At 44.6% G+C, this 18,867-nt stretch overlaps 1 protein-coding gene across 2 annotated transcripts in view; it reads left to right on the top strand.

Annotated features, from left to right (window-relative positions):
- LMF1 (lipase maturation factor 1) overlaps positions 1-18,867 on the top strand; it is an 801,367-nt gene that overhangs the window by 759,031 nt on the left and 23,469 nt on the right. For both annotated transcript variants that reach the window (XM_078664185.1, XM_078664184.1), the window contains one exon: positions 6,204-6,316. In XM_078664185.1, the coding sequence (XP_078520311.1) occupies positions 6,204-6,316 (113 nt within the window). The remainder of the gene's footprint in view (positions 1-6,203; positions 6,317-18,867) is intronic.

Here is an 18,867-nt window from a genome sequence, read left to right as displayed (position 1 = left end):
CACTCACACAGCAGAGCAGTTCTTGAGCTCCGCTGCATTTTTATGCATCACTACTGGAAGCGGGATTGTTTATTGCACTGGAGAACGAGCTGTGTCTTCTATGGTGTATTTACAACTGGTTTTCATTGGCTGGTTTGTTCGCAAGAGTTAACGGAAATTACTTTGTTTCTGCCTTAGCTGCTATTGAAATAAATAAAAGACTTTGTTCCTGATTTAGCTGCTATGAAAATAAACAAAAGAAAAAGCATTATACTCGTCTTCGTGCCTTATATGTAATTAAATCTTTCCTTAAGTATTCTGCTTGAAAATTACGTATATCTGCAAAAACTCTTTTTGAAAGCCGTATATCTGCAAAAACTCTTTTTGAAAGCGATTGCTCGTGAAAGGCCCCAGCATGGAGTTGGGGGCATCTGTTTAATGATCTGTTTCGTGTGTATCTATCTTTTTATTTTATTTATTTATTTAATCCATTTTTATAAAGCGCTGACTTTACCCGAAGGTGTCAGAGCACTGTACAATAGAACCCGTTCCGTTACATGAGAGAACTGTTGCAGAAATAGAGCAAACAAAAGTAGCATGAACAGACCGTATAAGCAAAAGTAAGAATAAATATGACAAATTTTCCAATGACTAAAGAACTTCCTGGCGAACAATAGCAGGCCATAGAATCAAAACAACGCAGGCAAAAGGAACACAGTTTCAAACACAGCAAGCACAGGATGTATAGGCACAAATATAAATATATGTGACACATTTACAATGACTAAAGAACTTCCTGGCAGGGTCTGAGAAGGAGGGAATTAGTTCTGAAAGTGCCTTTGGAATAAAAGAGATTTGAGGTCCGCTTTGAAGATCTGGATGGAGGTGATGGCACGGAGCGAAGGAGGAAGCGAGTTCCAGATTCTCACCGCATTACCTGAGAACGATTGTGCCAACAGTTTTTCTCTTTTGAAGGAGGGGGGTCCAAGAGGAACTTTTCTGCATTCCGAGAAGGTCTTGAGCCTCCAGACAGTTTGAGTTTATTCGCCAGATAGCGAGGGGAGGAAGAGTGCAAAGCTTTGTGGGTGATGCATGCTGTTTTGTAGATAGCTCTAGCCTCGATGGGAAGCCATCGGATAGAAGACAGGATAGGAGTGATGTGGTCACTTCGTTTGGACCCTGAAATGAAGCGAGCTGCTGAATGGAGGACGGATTTAAGGGGGGAGAGGTGAGATTTGGGAAGGCCAGTCAGAAGAGAATTACAATAGTCAAGTCTAGAGAGAACTAGCGATTGGACCAAGGTTTTTAGGTCATTCTCCGGGAAGAACCGACGAATCCCCCATAAAAGTCACAGTTGATAACGTGCGCTCTTGGCCATGGAGTTGATGTGTGAGATGAGGTTGAGTCTTTTGTCAAGTATGACACCTAAGGATTTAGCGCAATCCACAATGATGGGTTTACTGTTGAGTAGATTTGATTGATCCATCCAGGCTTGAACAGGAGGCGGAGAGAGAGAGCTAGATATGAGGAGGAATTCTGTTTTGGAGGGATTGAGAATGAGTTGGTGAACTAGCATCCAGTTGTGAATAGTGTTGAGAGTAGAGCTGAGTAGTGAGAGATCATGAGGGGAAGACACCTTGAGGTAGATTTGGGTGTCATCCGCATAGAGATGGTAGAGGATTCCAGATTTGCTTAGAAGGTTCCCTAATGGTTCCAGATAGAGATTGAACAGAGTGGGAGCAAAGATAGAACCTTGAGGGATGCCTTGACCAACCACCAGTGGAGACGAGAGAATATTTGTAATCTTGATCATTTGGGATCTGTCTGTGAAGAAAGAGGCAAACCATTTGAGTACAGTGCCTTCCACGCCATTCTCTGTTGAAGAATGTTAAGGAGGGTGTTGTGATTAACAGTGTCAAAAGCTGCAGAGAGGTCAAGAAGAATCAGAAGGCACGATTCCCCTGAATTGAGAATATGCAGCGCATCATCGATCACTTGCAGCAGGGTTGTTTCAGTGCTGCAGTTTTGAATAAAGCCCGACTGGAACATGTCGAGGAGATTATTGTCCATAATGTGTTGGGACAGTTGTTTTGCAACACATTTTTCTGTTATCTTTGAAAGAAAAGGGGGATTGGTGATGGGGCGGAAGTTATTGAGGTCATTTGCATCTGCAGAGGTTTTTTTTTTTAGAAGGGGGGTAACCTGTCCTGTTTTGAGGACACTTGGGAGGGATCCTTGACTGAGGAAGAGATTGACTAGCCTGGTCCACTAGGAGAGAGTGTTAGTATAGAAATCAATGGCGATGCCACTGGGAAGGGGGTCAGAGGAATGGTTGGAAGGTTTGGTTTCGCGGATGCGTTTGAGGAGATCAACCTCTGAGATGGCGGCAAAGTTCTGCCAAGTGACTAAGGATTTTCGCTCCTCAATGGGGGTGGGGTGGGTGACCTGTTCCACCACAGATTTTACCTTTTGATCGAAGAATATAGCGAACTCAGTTGCTTTCTTTGATGCATCCTCAGACTTGATGGTTTGGGGAGAACAATTTGGGTTTTTGATGAGGTCGAAAAGTTTTTTGGGTCTGTTTTTAGCTGAATCGAGGAGGGATCTAAAGTGTGATGTTTTTTCCTGGAAGATGTGTTTGTGGTATATGGATCTTGCTGAACGTAAAAGAGAGAGGTTGGGTGTGGATGGAGATTGTCTCCAGTGCTTCTCTAAGATTCTAAGGTTTTTCCTTTCGTCATAGAGAGCTTTGTTGAACCAAGGAGCTAATGGGGTAGGTCTTTTGCTTTGGAGTGGAGCAACCTTGTCGATTTCGACTGCGAGTATTAAGAGGGAAAGAGGAGTGAGATCGTTGACATCCGTATTGGGGTCTAGACTAGGAAGAGATTGCATAGCAGAATCACATAGAGTCTCAAGATCAATGATTTTTGTGTTGCGGAACCACGTAGAGGCTCTTTTGGGTTGGCCGAGAGTTAAAATGTGAGAGAGGTGAAAACAGAAGGGAATGAGGAAATGGTCAGACCAGTCCACATGGATGGGTGAAGCAGTGGTAATCTGGTCTAATTTGGAAATCACAAGGTCCAGAATTGAGCCCTTGTTATGTGTAATTTCTGAGCAGTGTTTTGCATGGATATTTATAAAGTGCACAGCAGGCTAGGGAGCGGCGCACAAGTGCATGTGGCACTAGGGGGGGACACATGGGATGGATGGGACGACGTAAGGACATTTACAGTGAGTCTTTGACCTTTTTCCGTGGAGCAGGACAGTGCTGGTGCTAGGTATATAAACAGAACGAGCAATAATACCACAGACCAGTTTTAACTCAACAGCATTTAAAAGTTTGTGCACCCAATTTCTACTTAAGTGCAAAACAAATCTATATATGAAGAAAATCCCAGTTCTGGTTCACAGACTCCCATCCCTGTGTCTTCAGAGCCTCGCGTTTTTTCTTCTCCTTTTGGCCGCTTTAGATCCATTTTGATTCCAAAAAAAAGCCTAATTTGGGAGGAAAAACACCTCGCTGCTGTGTCCAGGAGGTCTGTTTCCAGCGTCGGTGGGTGTGCCCGAGCGAGCCGCGCCCGGCGCCTGGTTCAGCAGAGGTGACCGGTTAAGAGGCTGACACGGGCGTCTCTGACAGCCGCGCGGGGCGGCGTCGGGGACTGTCTGTGGCGCGGCTCCTGACAGCAGCGCTTTGCACCTCATCAGCCCCTGACACACGACACTTCACTTCACCGAGGGTTTCCTGGCGTGCCCTGCGCCCTCCACTCTCGAGGAAGCGGGCAGGACTTCTCAGCGCCAAGGGGACGGGAGTAGGCCCGAGGCCTGCCGTGGCTGACAGCCCTTTCAGCCATCACGTTTGCCGATACGTGGCGGCCTTTAGTTCCTGTACATTCGAACGTGTTTCCCAGTACCCTGTCTGAAGAGGACGATTGGTCTGCGGAACATTTTTTAATTGCACACACACCTGGAGTTCAGTTCGAAACCACACGGCTTTCTCTCTCTCTCGGACCCTGACTTGTGTTATGTAAATACACCGAAACGTGGAAATTCAGTGCATCTCAAATATATTGGCGATAGAGACATTTACAATGTTAATCAACATACACAACATCATATAGCCAGGAGCTGTTGTGATGACACGTGAAAGCCATGGCCCTTTAAGTCAGACCAGTAGTGAGTCAGTGGGCAAGCTGCAAACCAGCTGATATATTCGGCTTTACCTCACTGTTCTATTGTCATCATTTTTCTCACTTTAATTCAGACTTTTTGAAAAAAAAAATGGTATAGTATTTACATTTTACATCATAAAGCAACATTTACATTCTGTGTAGGCGCCCGCAAATAGCTCACTTTGCTTCACAGTATCACATCCCTTTAGCTGTGCCCTGAATTTTATGAAAGTTACTTCTTTTTTCTACGAATTATATTCTTCATTTATTTTGTTTAATCCCCCTCGTTTCCCTGCTTTATGGACATTCTTGAATCATTTAATTTGTGCTTTTATTTGCCACACCTACCACAATGAAAGAGTATTGTGCTAGATTGTCTGATCTGTTGCATACTCTCAGAGATGAGATCTTTAGAATTCAGTGCTGAGTTCCAAATGCCTCGTCCATCATTTGCACAAGGGTACCCCAACTTAAGTCGGGGTCTACTGCTTCTGAGAATAATTGATATCTAAATGTGCTCCCCCAGATTGACTTGCCCACCACTTACAACTGACTTATTTTGCTCCCCGACATATAGCTCACATTGCCTAATTATACTATCCCTTTATTCTCATACTGATTGGTCCTACTGCTCTGTAGTAATTTATATATCAACTCTCCAGTGATACCCTACGATCTTCCTATATTCGCAACTGCCCCACATCCAATCACATCCTAGTTTCTTTAGTCTGTAATCTGAAATTGTTCTATATGAAGTACTGTGCTGCTTCTTGGAGCTTTATCCTTACTGTAGTAAAAAAAAAAAAGCACAACCAATTATTTTTTCATGTTTAGTGCTGCCTCTTTCATGTCGGTGGTAGTCATCTCATCGTGGTTAGTGTCCAAGCAACTTGTGACTTAACCGATGTAATGCCATGAACTAATAGTTTGGAGACTACCACTGTGGGCAATAGTACAACAACAACTGGACTAGAGAGGGCAAGTTTAAAAGAAGAATATATTGGCACCATTATTTGCATCTGGCTGATCCTTCTTGAATCAGCAAAGAAATCCCACAATTATGTACTGAGTTTTGACTTACCACCAATGGCAATTATTAAACTGGAGCGGAATCGATGGTATGTGTGGAACATTTGTGGTCTGAAATATTATTTGAGAATGTATGTGTTTTATTGTCTGTGCTGCTTATCACCCTCCGGGATTTTACAATACTGAACTCTGGGATCCAGCAGGGATGCTCGTAATGTGCGCCCTTCTAAGTCTCCTACCTCAGGGGATGTACCCTTGCTGTATAATATGCACCCTCCTTGTCCCTAGATCTTGATCATTTGTTGTGCTTGCGGAACTTGTGCCCTAATTTTTGCCTCATACTGTGAGAGGATGTGCCCTTTATGTGGTACTTGTCCCCACTTTTGTAGCTCCAGATTCAGAAAGCTTTGTTAAATGGCGATCCAAGTAGTGAAGTGTAGAAGAGCGTTGGGTTTCTATTGTATTCTCAGACTATAGCTGAGTTATCAGTACTCACCTAGGGCATTTCCCTAAAGTTAAAGCACGGAAGTCCCAGGTACACAGATACAATTATAGCACAAGAGCCCCCTCCCGCCTGCCCCCCTTCCTTGTGAACAGAATTACCCTCTTTGGCCCCTGATGTCATTATCAGTTTTCCAGAATACTGTCCAAGTGGACCCATTGCCTGTGATGTTTTGGAAGTGTGGTGCAAAAAAGTAAACTACATCGTTTTCTTTAAGGTATTCCTCAACTTTAGATTAGTTAATTCTTCTCTCCAATTATTTCCAACATCCCATGATAAACCCACGATACTTGTTAGCTACTAGTTATCATGTAAGCGACTTGTGATGAGTTTTCCCCTCCTGATTCTGTTAACTGTGTTTCACATCTCTGACCTTTAATTCTGCTTGTGGCATTAGCAAATTCTGCTAGCTAGAAGTAGACATCATGTTATGAAATATAACCCAAATCAAGCCTTGTACTTGTGGTATCTGCTCTCTTCTCCATTCCCTCTCATTTCTTCTTCCTTCGTGTTCCTCTTCTCAGACCTATGAACAGAATGAATGGGTGATCCATCTGGCAGGAAAACTCTTAGCCGCTGGCAACAGGACTTCGCCTCTCCTTCAGAGCAATCCATTCTTGGGCAAGAAGCCTCCAAGGTAAGATCTGGAACAACCAGGTTAAGTTATCTGATTCCTAGCAGATCACAATGTTTTTTTTAGTCAATGTTTTCTTTTATAATTTATCTGACTCGCGTTCTTTTTTACATTTTCACCTGCAATGACATTTCTATGTACTTGCACTTCCACATGGTCGTACTACTCTGTATGGACAAGAGAAAATACTATACTGTAGATATTCACTGATATTGATTGGTCAGTAAAAATGTAGCTTCTACCACTAGCATTCCAAGTTTGTTTATGAATACTGGCGACGTCGGGTGTACGGGAGTGGGTTGATCCAAGCTTGTTTGTATCTGTAAAGCTTGGTTTCATCAGCATCGTCTTAGCAAGAGCCGCCCCAAACCCTACTCATTACCATATCCTCTCTATCTTTAAAACTAGATCTTTTTGTGGGCCACAACAAACATTTTTTTCTGGCACTAGGACTTTCTTAGGCTATTTCCTTCCAAGAGTCTTTGAACTGAAGGCTGTGGTTTCTTCTTCTCCAACAAATATCGAACAACTCGGCTTGATAATTACAAATAAACATATTTGGTTTTTATGACTTCCATCATGAATTTGGTTTCTTTGAGGCACTAAATATAAATAAATTGAAAAGCCTTAAAATCTGAATGGACTATTGACAGATTCTCAGTAACATCATCTACGGGTTTCTTGGCAGCAAAGTAAAAGCGTCTACTTTGAGTGCTGTGTGCTGCTCTAGAACTACAAAGGACCCTCACATTGACTTCTAGTCAGCTCTCCCTGCTACAGATTGAGGGCCAGTACAAATTCATAATCCATCAATAGTCCCCACCCCCACCACATATCTAAGCTTATTAAACATCAAAACAATAATTTGTTCCTTCCTTCTTTGGTGAACTGGGGTATCCTCTGACCAAATAATTCTGACACTTCCTAACTGCTTTTACATTGGAACATGGTGGCAGTGTTGGACCTCCCCCCGCCCCCATTCCCCCCTCCCCCGAGACCAATCAAGACATGGACCTCTGGGTGATAAACCCCTCATCAAGTAGAAAGAGCACGCCATCCTGCCTTCTTGGTGAGAAACAGTCAGCCTTTCATTGACATGTGTCTGATCCTTCCAAGAATGAGAGCAGCAAGGGAAATGATATAACAATCAGTTGAAGACCTAGTAACTGTCAAGTGGCTGAAACATGGCTACTTGAATCTCAATATCCTCCTGTGGCTGTGTTTGGCGTCACATTAATTTTCATTCACACAATGCAGAGTTTATACAACAGTGGCCATTCATCCTCAGGGTAATAAAGTGGCATGGTGATCACTCCTTCTTTTGAATGACAGTGTACAGAATTACCGAAGTCCAAAATCCCTCGTGTTTCCACTGAACCACAAGCCTTTTCGTACCAATTATAAAGGTTTTTGGGGCAGTTACCTCCTATAAACATCAGTCTGCTCGAAGTAAAGTGTTACGCTCCATTACAGGAGACCGCCCGCTGGAGCGACTACAAGAAGCTCATTTTTAATCAGTCACCTGTTTTTCATTTAAGGTTTATCACACCTTGGGAAAAAAAATATATATGTAGGTACAATTTCTGAGGCTTGTAAAGAAGCCTTCAAACTCTAGAAATTTCATATCGGAGGCATTAACTCATTCTGAAGGTCCCAGGGCAGTCGGAGGTGCCGAGTTTCCATTAGTGGTGTGAGCTCCGCAGAGCGCTGGATGGGGTGCTCGCCCGCAAACCAGTCCTCTTCATAAATGAGGCGTGCTAGCAGGCTTAGCCTGGCGGGATTGGAAAGTAATTAAGTACTAAATCTCCCTTTTTTCCAAATTGGAGAAACATGGTGGAAAATTAAAAAGTTCTGTTTTTGCACCATGCCACAGTGGCATTACATATGGTCCTGTTTGACCCCGCTGGAGGACTAAACCCGGCCTGAGATTCAGAGGCGTCAACAAGCAGAGCTGGCCAACCCCTGGCCCGCCAAAGGAGTCTTTCTTTCTCACTTAGAACTTGTAACAAACTCCCGAAGCAAAGGATAAAGTGGGAGCAGCCATGGAAATACTGCCAAAAGCATTCACAGAGGGTTGTGTGCGATGGTAATTTGGAGCACCATTCCAATATAGGGCCTTATTTAAAGTGTGGGGGTGAATATTCCATCACAGGCATGTGAGATATCCTGTCAACTCTTTTGCAAGTGCATTATAGTCTTTACCCTTGTAATACAACAGATGGGACATCTGCCACATTTTCACAGGGTATCAAGCCCGCCAACCTCAAAATAAGGCCCAAAGTCTCAAGATCTGCACCTAGCTTGTGTTTCTGAGTGGCAGATTTTGCATAAAAGTAGCTAGAAGCAAGCACACACCACCTAAAGCCTTCTGACCAAAAATCTGATGAACCCTCAGAATCAGGTGGAGGGCGTAATTTGAGTCTGTAGGGGTTTCACACTTCACTACAGCCACACTGCTTACACTCATGTGCTGTTTAACTCGGCCATAGCTAAGTTTAGCACTGAGTGAAGTGAAAGTGAAGCCTCAAAACACAAAGGGAAGAAAGCAGATGAGCTGGGCGGAAATACCGGGGACATTTTACTCCATTTTCTTCAACCAATTCAGAATTTTAGAAATTGGAAGTTGAATTATCCAACTTCTACTTTTGCCAACAGTTGTTCAACCATAAAAAAGAATTCAAATGAGCGCACTCCTGCAGCGTATTATTTCATCTAGTTGCCTTATAATGTCCTTAAGTTGTGATCAGAGACTCGGCACTGCTGATTCAAGTGATCTGTTGGGAGAATCCCATGACTAAAATCTGTTAAATTGGGATAGCCTTCTTCGGATGTCGCTTACGTGGACCGCAGCATAAGAGACCGCGAAAAACGCCATGAATTCAATGGCACATTGGTACCTTTTGCCTAGAGCCCACCTGTGAAGCTCACAAGCTAAACTATTTCCTCTGCCAGATGTCTAGCCAGGTCAGTCAACTGTTGTGGAGTGTGGGTATTCTTGCACTAAAAATCTCTTCACTTGTCACATGCCAGAGGGTGGATTCAGCTTCTCGCTCTTTTGTCCATGTTCACCTCCACTTGGGATCTGGGATTCAGAATCAGACGACAGCGCATTACTTCCACTTGCTCAGCCATCTTCCTATCATTTTAGGACATTTTATTGTTTTTTCATCCCAGATATTTTTCCAGTTTCATGACCATTGACTTCTGCAATGCGCAGCGGTCCCTATGTGTGGCTAATGAGCTGGCAGGCCGCTACGACCCATCTGCATCACCTTAAGGAAAGGTGTACCTTATGTACTGCATCACTTCAGGGTCTTTTCTAGACACAACGGGGCAGATTTACAAGCCCCTTGCTACATTTTTACAACACCGTTGTGTCACTTCTGTGACGCAGTGGCGTCCTAAACCATATGCCACTATGCAACAGATTTACAACGTGACGCATCTAGTGAGATGCATCACGTTGTAAAGCCTTGTGCTACATTATACCTGCATCGGGTATAATGTATGCAGGGTGGGTGTTCCATTGCAAGGAAGCCCTATAAAAGTGATGCAGTGAAATCTACAAGATTTTACTGAATCACTTTTACGTCCCTGCTGCGTCAAAACCTTATGCCTGCTTGTAGCAGGCGTAAGGGGTGACGCAGCACAGCAAGTATAGGCTGGCCCTGAGCAGTGCTGGAGTTGCGTTGTGCTTGCGACACGACTCCAGCACTGCGTCACCTATACGCTGACAAATGCGTCACGCATCTGTCTCTCCTTGCGCCACGGTGCGCCGCATTGCAAATGCGGCGCATCCATGGTGGCGTAAGGTATTCCTAACATCAAGCAACATAACTAGCACCTCCCTGCTGATCTGCAGAGATGCGCCAGTTATTGTAAATCTCCCCCCTCTTTTCTAGTGTTGGTGACCATCTGATATTGAAAACGTTACCCTTGTGTGCACCAATGGTAGACTACCCAATGACGTCCTTCTTTCTAGTTAGAAACTAGTGCGAGACAAAGTCCATGTGAGTTCTGCAGGTTCTACAGATGGATGTTTTTTATTATTTACACTCACCGAAACTGTTTTGAACCTGAGGGTGGGACTCCTGGCCCCCTCTCCTTGATCTCAGCCAGGGGCAGACTCCAACTGCGCGTTAGACACTCTGACGTCTTCTGTGTCTGTCTCTTCTATCACCTTTGAATGTTGTCATGCACAGCACACCAGTCTAGGACCTTGGCCCCTTACTAACTGTCCACTAGGTTTACTTTACCACCCATAGCATGCTTTTGGGCATTTTCCTAGATCTTAACAATAGAAGCCTCGTTAACCACACATATGAGAGTTTTTGTTGAGGTGTTTCTCAAAGACAAATATAATAATTCATAGAAACATACATTAAAAACAAGCAATAATTAAATTAAAAGATTTCACATTCATCTAATTACATCCGAGTTCTGAAATAGGCAGTCACAATGGCAATCTCAATTTTAATGCAACTGTAAAACAAAGTTGTTAGTGCGACCAGTAGAATTTGGATAAGGAATGTCAAAAAGGAAGGGTACGCCTCGCCACACCAGGGGATGTCATTGAGGCCGGATGAAATTGTAAGGTGGATGGATGGTGCCTCAGAATCCAACACTTCTTGCAAAACTAACTTTAAAAACTGCAGTGTCCAAAGACTAAAGGCGGCAAACTTTACAATTAGTAATCAAACACTGTTGCATAATAAATGTCAACAGATTCCCCAAAATGTTGGATTCTTTTGAGCTTGATTCCAAGTGTTTGTGCTAGGATTTTGTTGAGTTTTTCTCATGAATAAGCAGTCACTGACTTGTTGCATGACTACTAGTGACGGAAGGCTTTATGGGGTCAACAGCGATGTTTGCGGGACACCAAAGTCGGGCCTGCATGATTTCCATGGTCCCCAGCACTGAGCAGGTGTGCACTGAGAGGCAGCCAAAACAGAAACAGTCGAGGAGCATCAAAGAGGCAACTACAAGTGGCCTGAACAAGAAACCTGGGCGAATGTAGGGGCATCTTATCAATGGCCAGCGATAATTATCGCTGGCCGTACATAGTGATAGAAATATTATCGCTGGCTATCGCTGAATTTTATCGCCATGATAACGCTATATTTACAACACATAGCGCTATGGCAATAATATTTCAGCGATAGCGGTCTTGTCAATGGAACATCACTGGTTTTCCAGCGATGTTCCATTGAAAACAGCGATAACATTGCTGATACGACCCTGTGGTCGTATCAGCATAATCCATCTCCCATTAAAAGTATGACTTAGTCAGGAATTTAACAGACATTAAATTCCTGAGTTAAGGCTGAGGTAGGGAATTTTTTTCATCGCTGCACCTCCTTGTTAATATCGGGAAGCTGCCTTCATGATATTAACATGTGTTGTTTTCACAGCCAGGCCTTCTTTGCATCTCATTAGCGATGCGAGGCGAGACTGTGAAAAAACGGGCTCTACATCAAGGAAACACGCGCTAGCGTGTCCTTGATGATATTGCGATATAATTATCGCCACTTTTCGCCCAAAAACGGACGCTAAAGCGGCGATAATTATATCACCAGCCCTTGCTAATATGCCCCGTAGTGTGTACCTTATAAATGCAATTCTTCAATCGTGTCTAAGATGGTAAAGGTAATAGTCCTCGTGGTAAACTACTTGGTTAGCAAAACCTTGGCAGTCACCCCTCTGTAGGACACTAATCTGTCTTTTCTTTAAATAATCAAAAGCAGAACACAGTGCTCTTACCAATAAAAATATATTCCTTTAAACTTGTCTGACTTGGACAGGAGTTCTCTGTAAGCGTCAAAACCCTAAAACAACATCCAGAGAAAAGCTGAAGCAAACAGAAAATCTTAGACGTGCTTGCACCGAGGATGAGGAAGCTGGCAGTAGGTAGGGCCATTATTGTTACAAACAGTGCAGGGAGCAGCTGTTGAGACGATCGCCAGAGTGTTTGAGCAGATGCTGACAGATGCTGCAATAGAGGGCCTACTAAGCTTTCCATCCATGGCCAACCAAGCTTTTGGTCTGAGATGAGTGCTTGGGGAGAGCAGCCAGAGCTCATCTGTAGAGCACCACCAAAGCCCAGGTCTGCTACCTTGTGAATGCTAGCACAGCTATTTTGTGAACTGCCTTTATCACTTCTCATTCCTTTATTGGCAAAAAAAACTGACAGCCTGGCAGGGAAAAGGAGAAATGTCTCAATGAGGGTTCAGAAAAAAATATCATGTCTTTAGTCAGCAAGTGCCATTGCGTGGGGTCCTTCGACCAAAGATGACTCCACTCTTGTCTTTTCTGTTTGTCTAATAGTCCATACTAATTGGACATTCCCTGTGTGACATTATGTGAAACTCTATACCCCTCTATGTAAATTACTAACAGAACCGTAAGTATAATTTTTTTCTTTAGAGGAAATGTCGAAGATGTGTCCTACACAGATACAAGTGGAGCGGGTGAGAAGGTGGTTCAGTAGCCCTCCACCCTGTGAAAAAGGAGCAATATTGATAAAAAGATGATACTAATAATGTGGTACTGGCTCCTAGGTAATGGGGTGGAGGTAATGGGTGTCTTTATTTTCACATAGGTACTTCCAATGTCTTATGATAGGCCAGAGCGTTGCCATGTATCAGCAGGTGGCCCCGCTCAGGAGTTCACACTGGACAGGTGGATGGCGAGCTATCCAGCGCTCCACACTGGATATGCCCCGAAGGCGTCCAAAGCCCGACTCATGGTGTTGGGCCACCTTCATGCGTGCCTTATTTTGCAACAAGTCTCACGTGTAAAGCTCATTGTCCCTTTTCCACGTTGAGCAGTGCTGTGTTCCTGGAAACCATTTCTGGGCTTGGGAACCGTGTAGCAACCCGAGAGCTGCCCAGAGCCTCATACTCATCCTGTATTTAAAAGATTTTGGAAAAAGACACATTGATGTGGACTATGGTTATAAAGAAAAAGAATGGGGTTTGAGCTTCCATCTGCCAAAGCAACACCCCCTCATTTCTGTAAGGTTCCCCCCTCACACATATGGGTCTTTGCTTCCCCTTCCCCTGTTTCAGAAGGAGGAAGCTTCAAGCCTGCTGTGTGACTCTCAGCGACACAGATGGTCCTTGTACATCTCCTACGAGTGTAGTCAGAACCTTCAGGATTGAGGGGCAAACTGCAAAAAGTCCTGATGTTCTTGAGGGTGCACTTATCACCTGGTGGTTGTTGGCCAAACGAGTTGTGAGAATATGTAGTGGCAAATTGTGCAGATTTAAGCAGATTACCCTTGTGACTTTGGTCAAACCTTCTTAGGTTTTACATTCTATTTTGTGGTGTAGACACGAAATGTAGACCCTGCAGCTGCCGATGCAGTGTCCAAAATGTTCCTGTTGGCACTTCCCACTGCCAGCCCATGCCCTGTATTTAGACTCTAGCAGAAACATTTTGCAAATTGCATCAGCACCAACTAATCAAGGGTGTCTACCACAAATCAGGAGGTAGTGGAAGTGATGTCATGCTTCCTTTGTCCGAAATGACATATTAGGTCTGACCATTTTACCCCCCACTCATAGCTGTCAAGAAGCTTCGTATCATTTGTTACTCCTTAAACCAAGCCTGGCTATTTAGCCCACAGCCCCTTCCCTTCGGGGACTCGTAGTTCTGTTTTTAACTATGTAAGTATGTGCCTAAAAATCTCATTGATGATGCCAGGATTTATAGAATGTGTCATACATGACAAGGAGCCCCTTGGTACAGTGGCGGCTGGCACAGATGGGGGATGGGAGGACGGAGGGCAGGGGAGCGGAAGAGGGGGAAAGAAAAACATACCTTCTCGCTTCATCTCGCCACTCTCTCCACCATCGTCTCCAGAGCAGGAACAGAGCACACTAGAAGCACACAGACTCCCCTAAGCCAATAACAACGCTGCAGTGCAGCGTTGTGATTGGTCTGAGCGCTGTGGTCTGGTGCTCAGACAAGAACTGTCTGTAATGCAACCTTTGTTGAGAACATGCAAAGTGCGTATGGCAGGTTGGCTGACCCTAGGCGCCCAGCCAAACATCCATGCACATGTAGGGAGTGCAAACCACTCCTCCCTTTCCCTGCTCTGTCAGCAGAGCAGCCCCGCCCTCAAAGTTGTCACAATAAAGAAAAAATAAAATGATAATAACTTAGAGCTATTACCATTTTATTTTTCCTTTATTTATACTGCTTAAAAGCAATGGGGAGACACTCCTCCCCCTTAGTGGAGGAATCACCACTGCCTTGGTAGCTATGGTTCCAACCCTACAAAGTGTCTTATTTTTTGTGAGATGTGCTGGAGAAAAGGCAAGGAGTGAAACTCCCCAATGTAAGTAGACCTTTTAGAATCCTGTTTTTCCGTAAACTACGGAATACGGCCAAATACAGGTAACTAAACAAAAATAAATAAAACGAATTTCGTTGCACGCACTGCATCGCATTTGCCGGTGCAGTGCGCGCAACGAAATTCGTTTTATTTATTTATATATTTTACTTACCTGTATTTGGCCGTATTCTGTAGTTTACTACCCCCAGCCCTGCCCCTCCCCCGCCCCACATCACCGCCAGGCAGCACTCCCACCACCAGCTGCTTCTGCCCTCTGCTTTCTTTCACTGAAATGGACAACTCCCCTGTTTGACTTGTAGCAACCGCTGTGCTCCTGCCCTCCCAGAGACTCTGCAGAGTGAGTGCTGCAGAGGTGCAAAAGGGTTGCTTCTTCTTTCTGCCCACAAGTTTTAGATTTAACTCTATAGTTTTACAACTCCATTTTTAGTTCTCGCCTATGAGACATCTTTTAGCTGTCTGTAGGTGAAAGCGTATTGTTGACTGCAGTGCACTGAGTGGGAAATAAAAAGGAAGGGAGGGAGCGGGATCTCTAAAAGTGACATGGCGTAAGTAATTAAGGGTGTGGCTTAATACATGTGAATTGTAATCCTGTGCCTGACCATCATTTAGGTTCCTCTTTGTGAGTTTTCTGCTATTGCATCCAGACATATCACACAATAACAAACATGCCTAAAACCAGACAGACCTTTTCACTTTGTGCGTGCATATTAGCAGTTTGATATAAATCTGTTACAACATTGATTTTGTTGTAAGTAATTAGAATTAATAATTACAAATGGAAGATAGGTGAAAGACACTTTTTGCGCACCGGAGAGAGGCCAAGGATTGGATGAGCATGTAATCTTCACAGCCTCCAGAGTTCTCAGTTGTCCCCTCATTATGAACACCCTCTTTCAACCAGAAATCACCCAGATACCCCAATGCAATTCAGCTCACATGTACCATACAAGCATTGGAATAATTAAAAGTTCAACCTTTTACAGCCAAGACCTCTTCTTGGCTTTGTCAATACTTACTTAAGTCAATTACAACTATAGTACAAAGGTACACTAAAGCAATGAGACTGTAGAATGTAAAAAAATGCCGTCTTTACTTACTTATATGCGCTGTATATATAGTAATATACTACTAAGACCTTTGGCAAAGCCAATTGGTTCCAAAGCTAGACCTATTGGCTTTGGCAATGAGTGTTTAATCACTTACCATAAGGAGACAGTCAGTGAATGAATCAGTAATATAACATGCTTCCTCTCTGGTAGAGGGAGTCGAATGGACTGTTAATAAACCACGCGCTTTGTCCCTGGCCAGATACATTTATATCTCTTGATAAGAAGCTAGTACAAAGCCAACACAAGCTTGGCGCCGAGGGTTTATAGCTTCAAATGTCCCGAGCTGCTTTGCGGCCAAGGAGCCTTTGATTTACAATTAAGTAAGGGAGCTTGTAAAGAAATCTAGAAGAAATAAAGGAGCAGGGGGAGGAAAACAAACCCTCTCAAGTCTTGGCTCATTCTCCTCCCCAGTCAGATCATTAATTCTGTCCAAAAAAATGCGGTTCCTGTTTTTCCCTCCAAAAAAAGTCTCAGCTGTTACCAGGAGACAGCTGCCCCCCTCTGGAACTAATTACAGCTGCCCCAGAGCTTTGGGCCTCGCTCGCAACCACTCCAATATTGTTGTTAATTTTTAACACATACAGTTGGGAGATGTCATAATAGGCTGATATACGATCGAATCTTCAGCGTGCTGCAGCCCAGCTGCTACCGGGCATCTGGCAGGGCGACTTGTGGAACATTGGTTGAAGAATGCAGGGTTCGAGCTTTTAAAAGGAGGAATGGTGGGCGTGTGCCCCTCCTCCTCTTCTCACATTACTACCAAGGAGTACAATGTCACGTGACACCTTACACCACCACTGGCTTATTCAGTCAAGAACAGTTTGCATTCTGGGGCTTGTAGTTTCACATACAACATTGTAAGTATGGATTTCACAGCCTCTGTATGTGAAGCTATTTTTTTTTTAAAAAAAAGCCAGGAGTGCCTGAAGATATCAACTATACTGCTGGCCACTGGGATTATGCGATTTTGCAGCCACTTCGCTTTCCGTATAAATATGGATTTGCCACATAATCGTCCATTTGCTGCATAATCTGCAGATTTTAGGAAAAAAAAGTTACTGGCTCGAACGAATCAGAAGTTACTATAAAGGCAGCAGCATTTGTTGTCACTCAGTGAAAGGCCCTTTGCAAACAAGTTGACTGGTCCCCTTTCTGTCACCTATTGTGCATTTGTGTATTAAACCGGTACTAGTAAGGTTAAATCTGTGCTCAGATAGTGTTAACCTGTGTAAAAATGCCAAAATAAGAAAGTAATACTATCATAAAATGTGTCGGATTATGCCACATAATTTGCCTTTCCTTGCCACGTAATTTAGTCAACCCTGCAGCATAATTTGGTCCGCCCCTGCTGCATAATTCCAGTGGCCCTGCATATAACACTGTAGATCTATTAGGCAGCTATGGCCTCTCCAAATGTTGCCCAGGTCAGACTACAGGTTCTTCCTCTCTTCCTTCCCCCAACCTCACAACTGCCCCTGGTCCTGAGGGAAGGTGACCTTTATGTACCCCGGTAACACTAGCTCTCTCGGGTTACCCCTCGTCAAGCGAGAATAGCTATCTAGCGCTGGTTCTGTCTTCTGCTATTTGTAGTATTACATGTGTGAAGGAAAATGAAACTACGAGTGCCAGATATGCCCGCACGGTACAAGCCTGAACCACAGACAGTAGGCAGATGTGCAAGCTTCACTCACACAGGGGGTTATAGCTTCAAATGTCCCGAGCTGCTTTGCGGCCAAGGAGCCTTTGATTTACAAGGAGGTTGTGGGAGAGGAGTTGGCCTAACGGCTAGGGCGCTCGACCTCGGACCTGGAGGAACTGGGTTCGAGTCTCGGTAACGACGCCCAAACCTCCTGTGATTCTGGGCAAATCACTTACAGCCTGATTCATGAAGAAAGGAATCTGCGACTCTCAACTTGCGATTCACAGCGAATCGCAAATGGAAAGGCGCAGATCGGAATTCATCATAGTTAGCGAGTAAATAAAGCGATTCGCACACGGGCGCTAAAATCGATAGCGAGAAAAGAAAATCGCCGATAAATCGCTATCACCCAGATATTCCGTCTCTATTGTGCGCCATCGCAAATCCCCATTAGCGACATCTCGCCAGTAGCGAGATCGCACAAACGGGAAGTCGCTTTTCGAGCGCTGTGATGACATCACAACCAGGAAGCAGGCAGTTCCCACCCCCATTCTGAACTGCGAGGCTGATCGCGAGGCTGCAGCTAAACAGAGCTCCTGCCGGGACACCTCCAAAGTAGCGCAATTTACCCATTTGCGACAGTAGCAATGTCAGAGGAGTCTGCACCAGGGCCCAGTGACACCGGGCGCAAGAGAAAGCTCAAGTTTTCCGAGCAGGAGTTGGAGCAGCTCATCGAGGGAGTGGTTGAAAACCACGCAAAACTTTTCGGAAAGGACTCCCGGAGGGTGCCAGAGATAGAGAGACGTCGCATCTGGCTAGGAATCTCAGCAAAAGTGAACGCTGTGGGCGTGACACACAGGTCACTGGACGAGCTCAAGAAGAGGTGGTACGACCTCCGAGGTCGTGCCAAGGAGAGGGTGGCAGAGAGGCTGTGCGAGACATCTGGTACTGGGGGCGGAGAACCTACTGTCCCTCCCAATACCCCCATGGAGGACCGCGTGGAGGTCACCCTTGAGACAGAGGCGTGCATAGGTGTCACCAACCTGGACTCATCCCGACCCAGCCAAGACAGCCAAGGTAAGTGGCATGCGACTGCGACCCTGTCCCCTAACAATGGTCATGGCCCTATAGCCTCCCATATACATCCCAAGTCATTCAAACAATGCACATGAGATCATGGCCACAAGCATTGTGGGACATGTAGTCTGCCCATAATGTAAAAGAACCCCAATGCAGCCTCACATATCCCAAAATAAGCAATCGCTAAGCCAGGCAGGGAATGTCAACCAGCATGCATGTAGCAACTGTACGTGTGACAGATACATGCTATTAATGTAAGTCCAATTCCCCTCACAGGTGGCGCCGACAACAGCAGCGACAGCGACATGCTGCAGATCGATGAGTCACAAGAGGATGCCGAGGAGGTGCCAACACCAACACCTCCTGC

Source organism: Lissotriton helveticus, chromosome 10, assembly GCF_964261635.1.
Source record: "Lissotriton helveticus chromosome 10, aLisHel1.1, whole genome shotgun sequence".
In the NCBI taxonomy this organism is placed as follows: Eukaryota; Metazoa; Chordata; class Amphibia; order Caudata; family Salamandridae; genus Lissotriton; species Lissotriton helveticus.
Note: the sequence above shows the minus strand (reverse complement) of the source record. Positions and strands in the feature narration are given on the sequence as shown.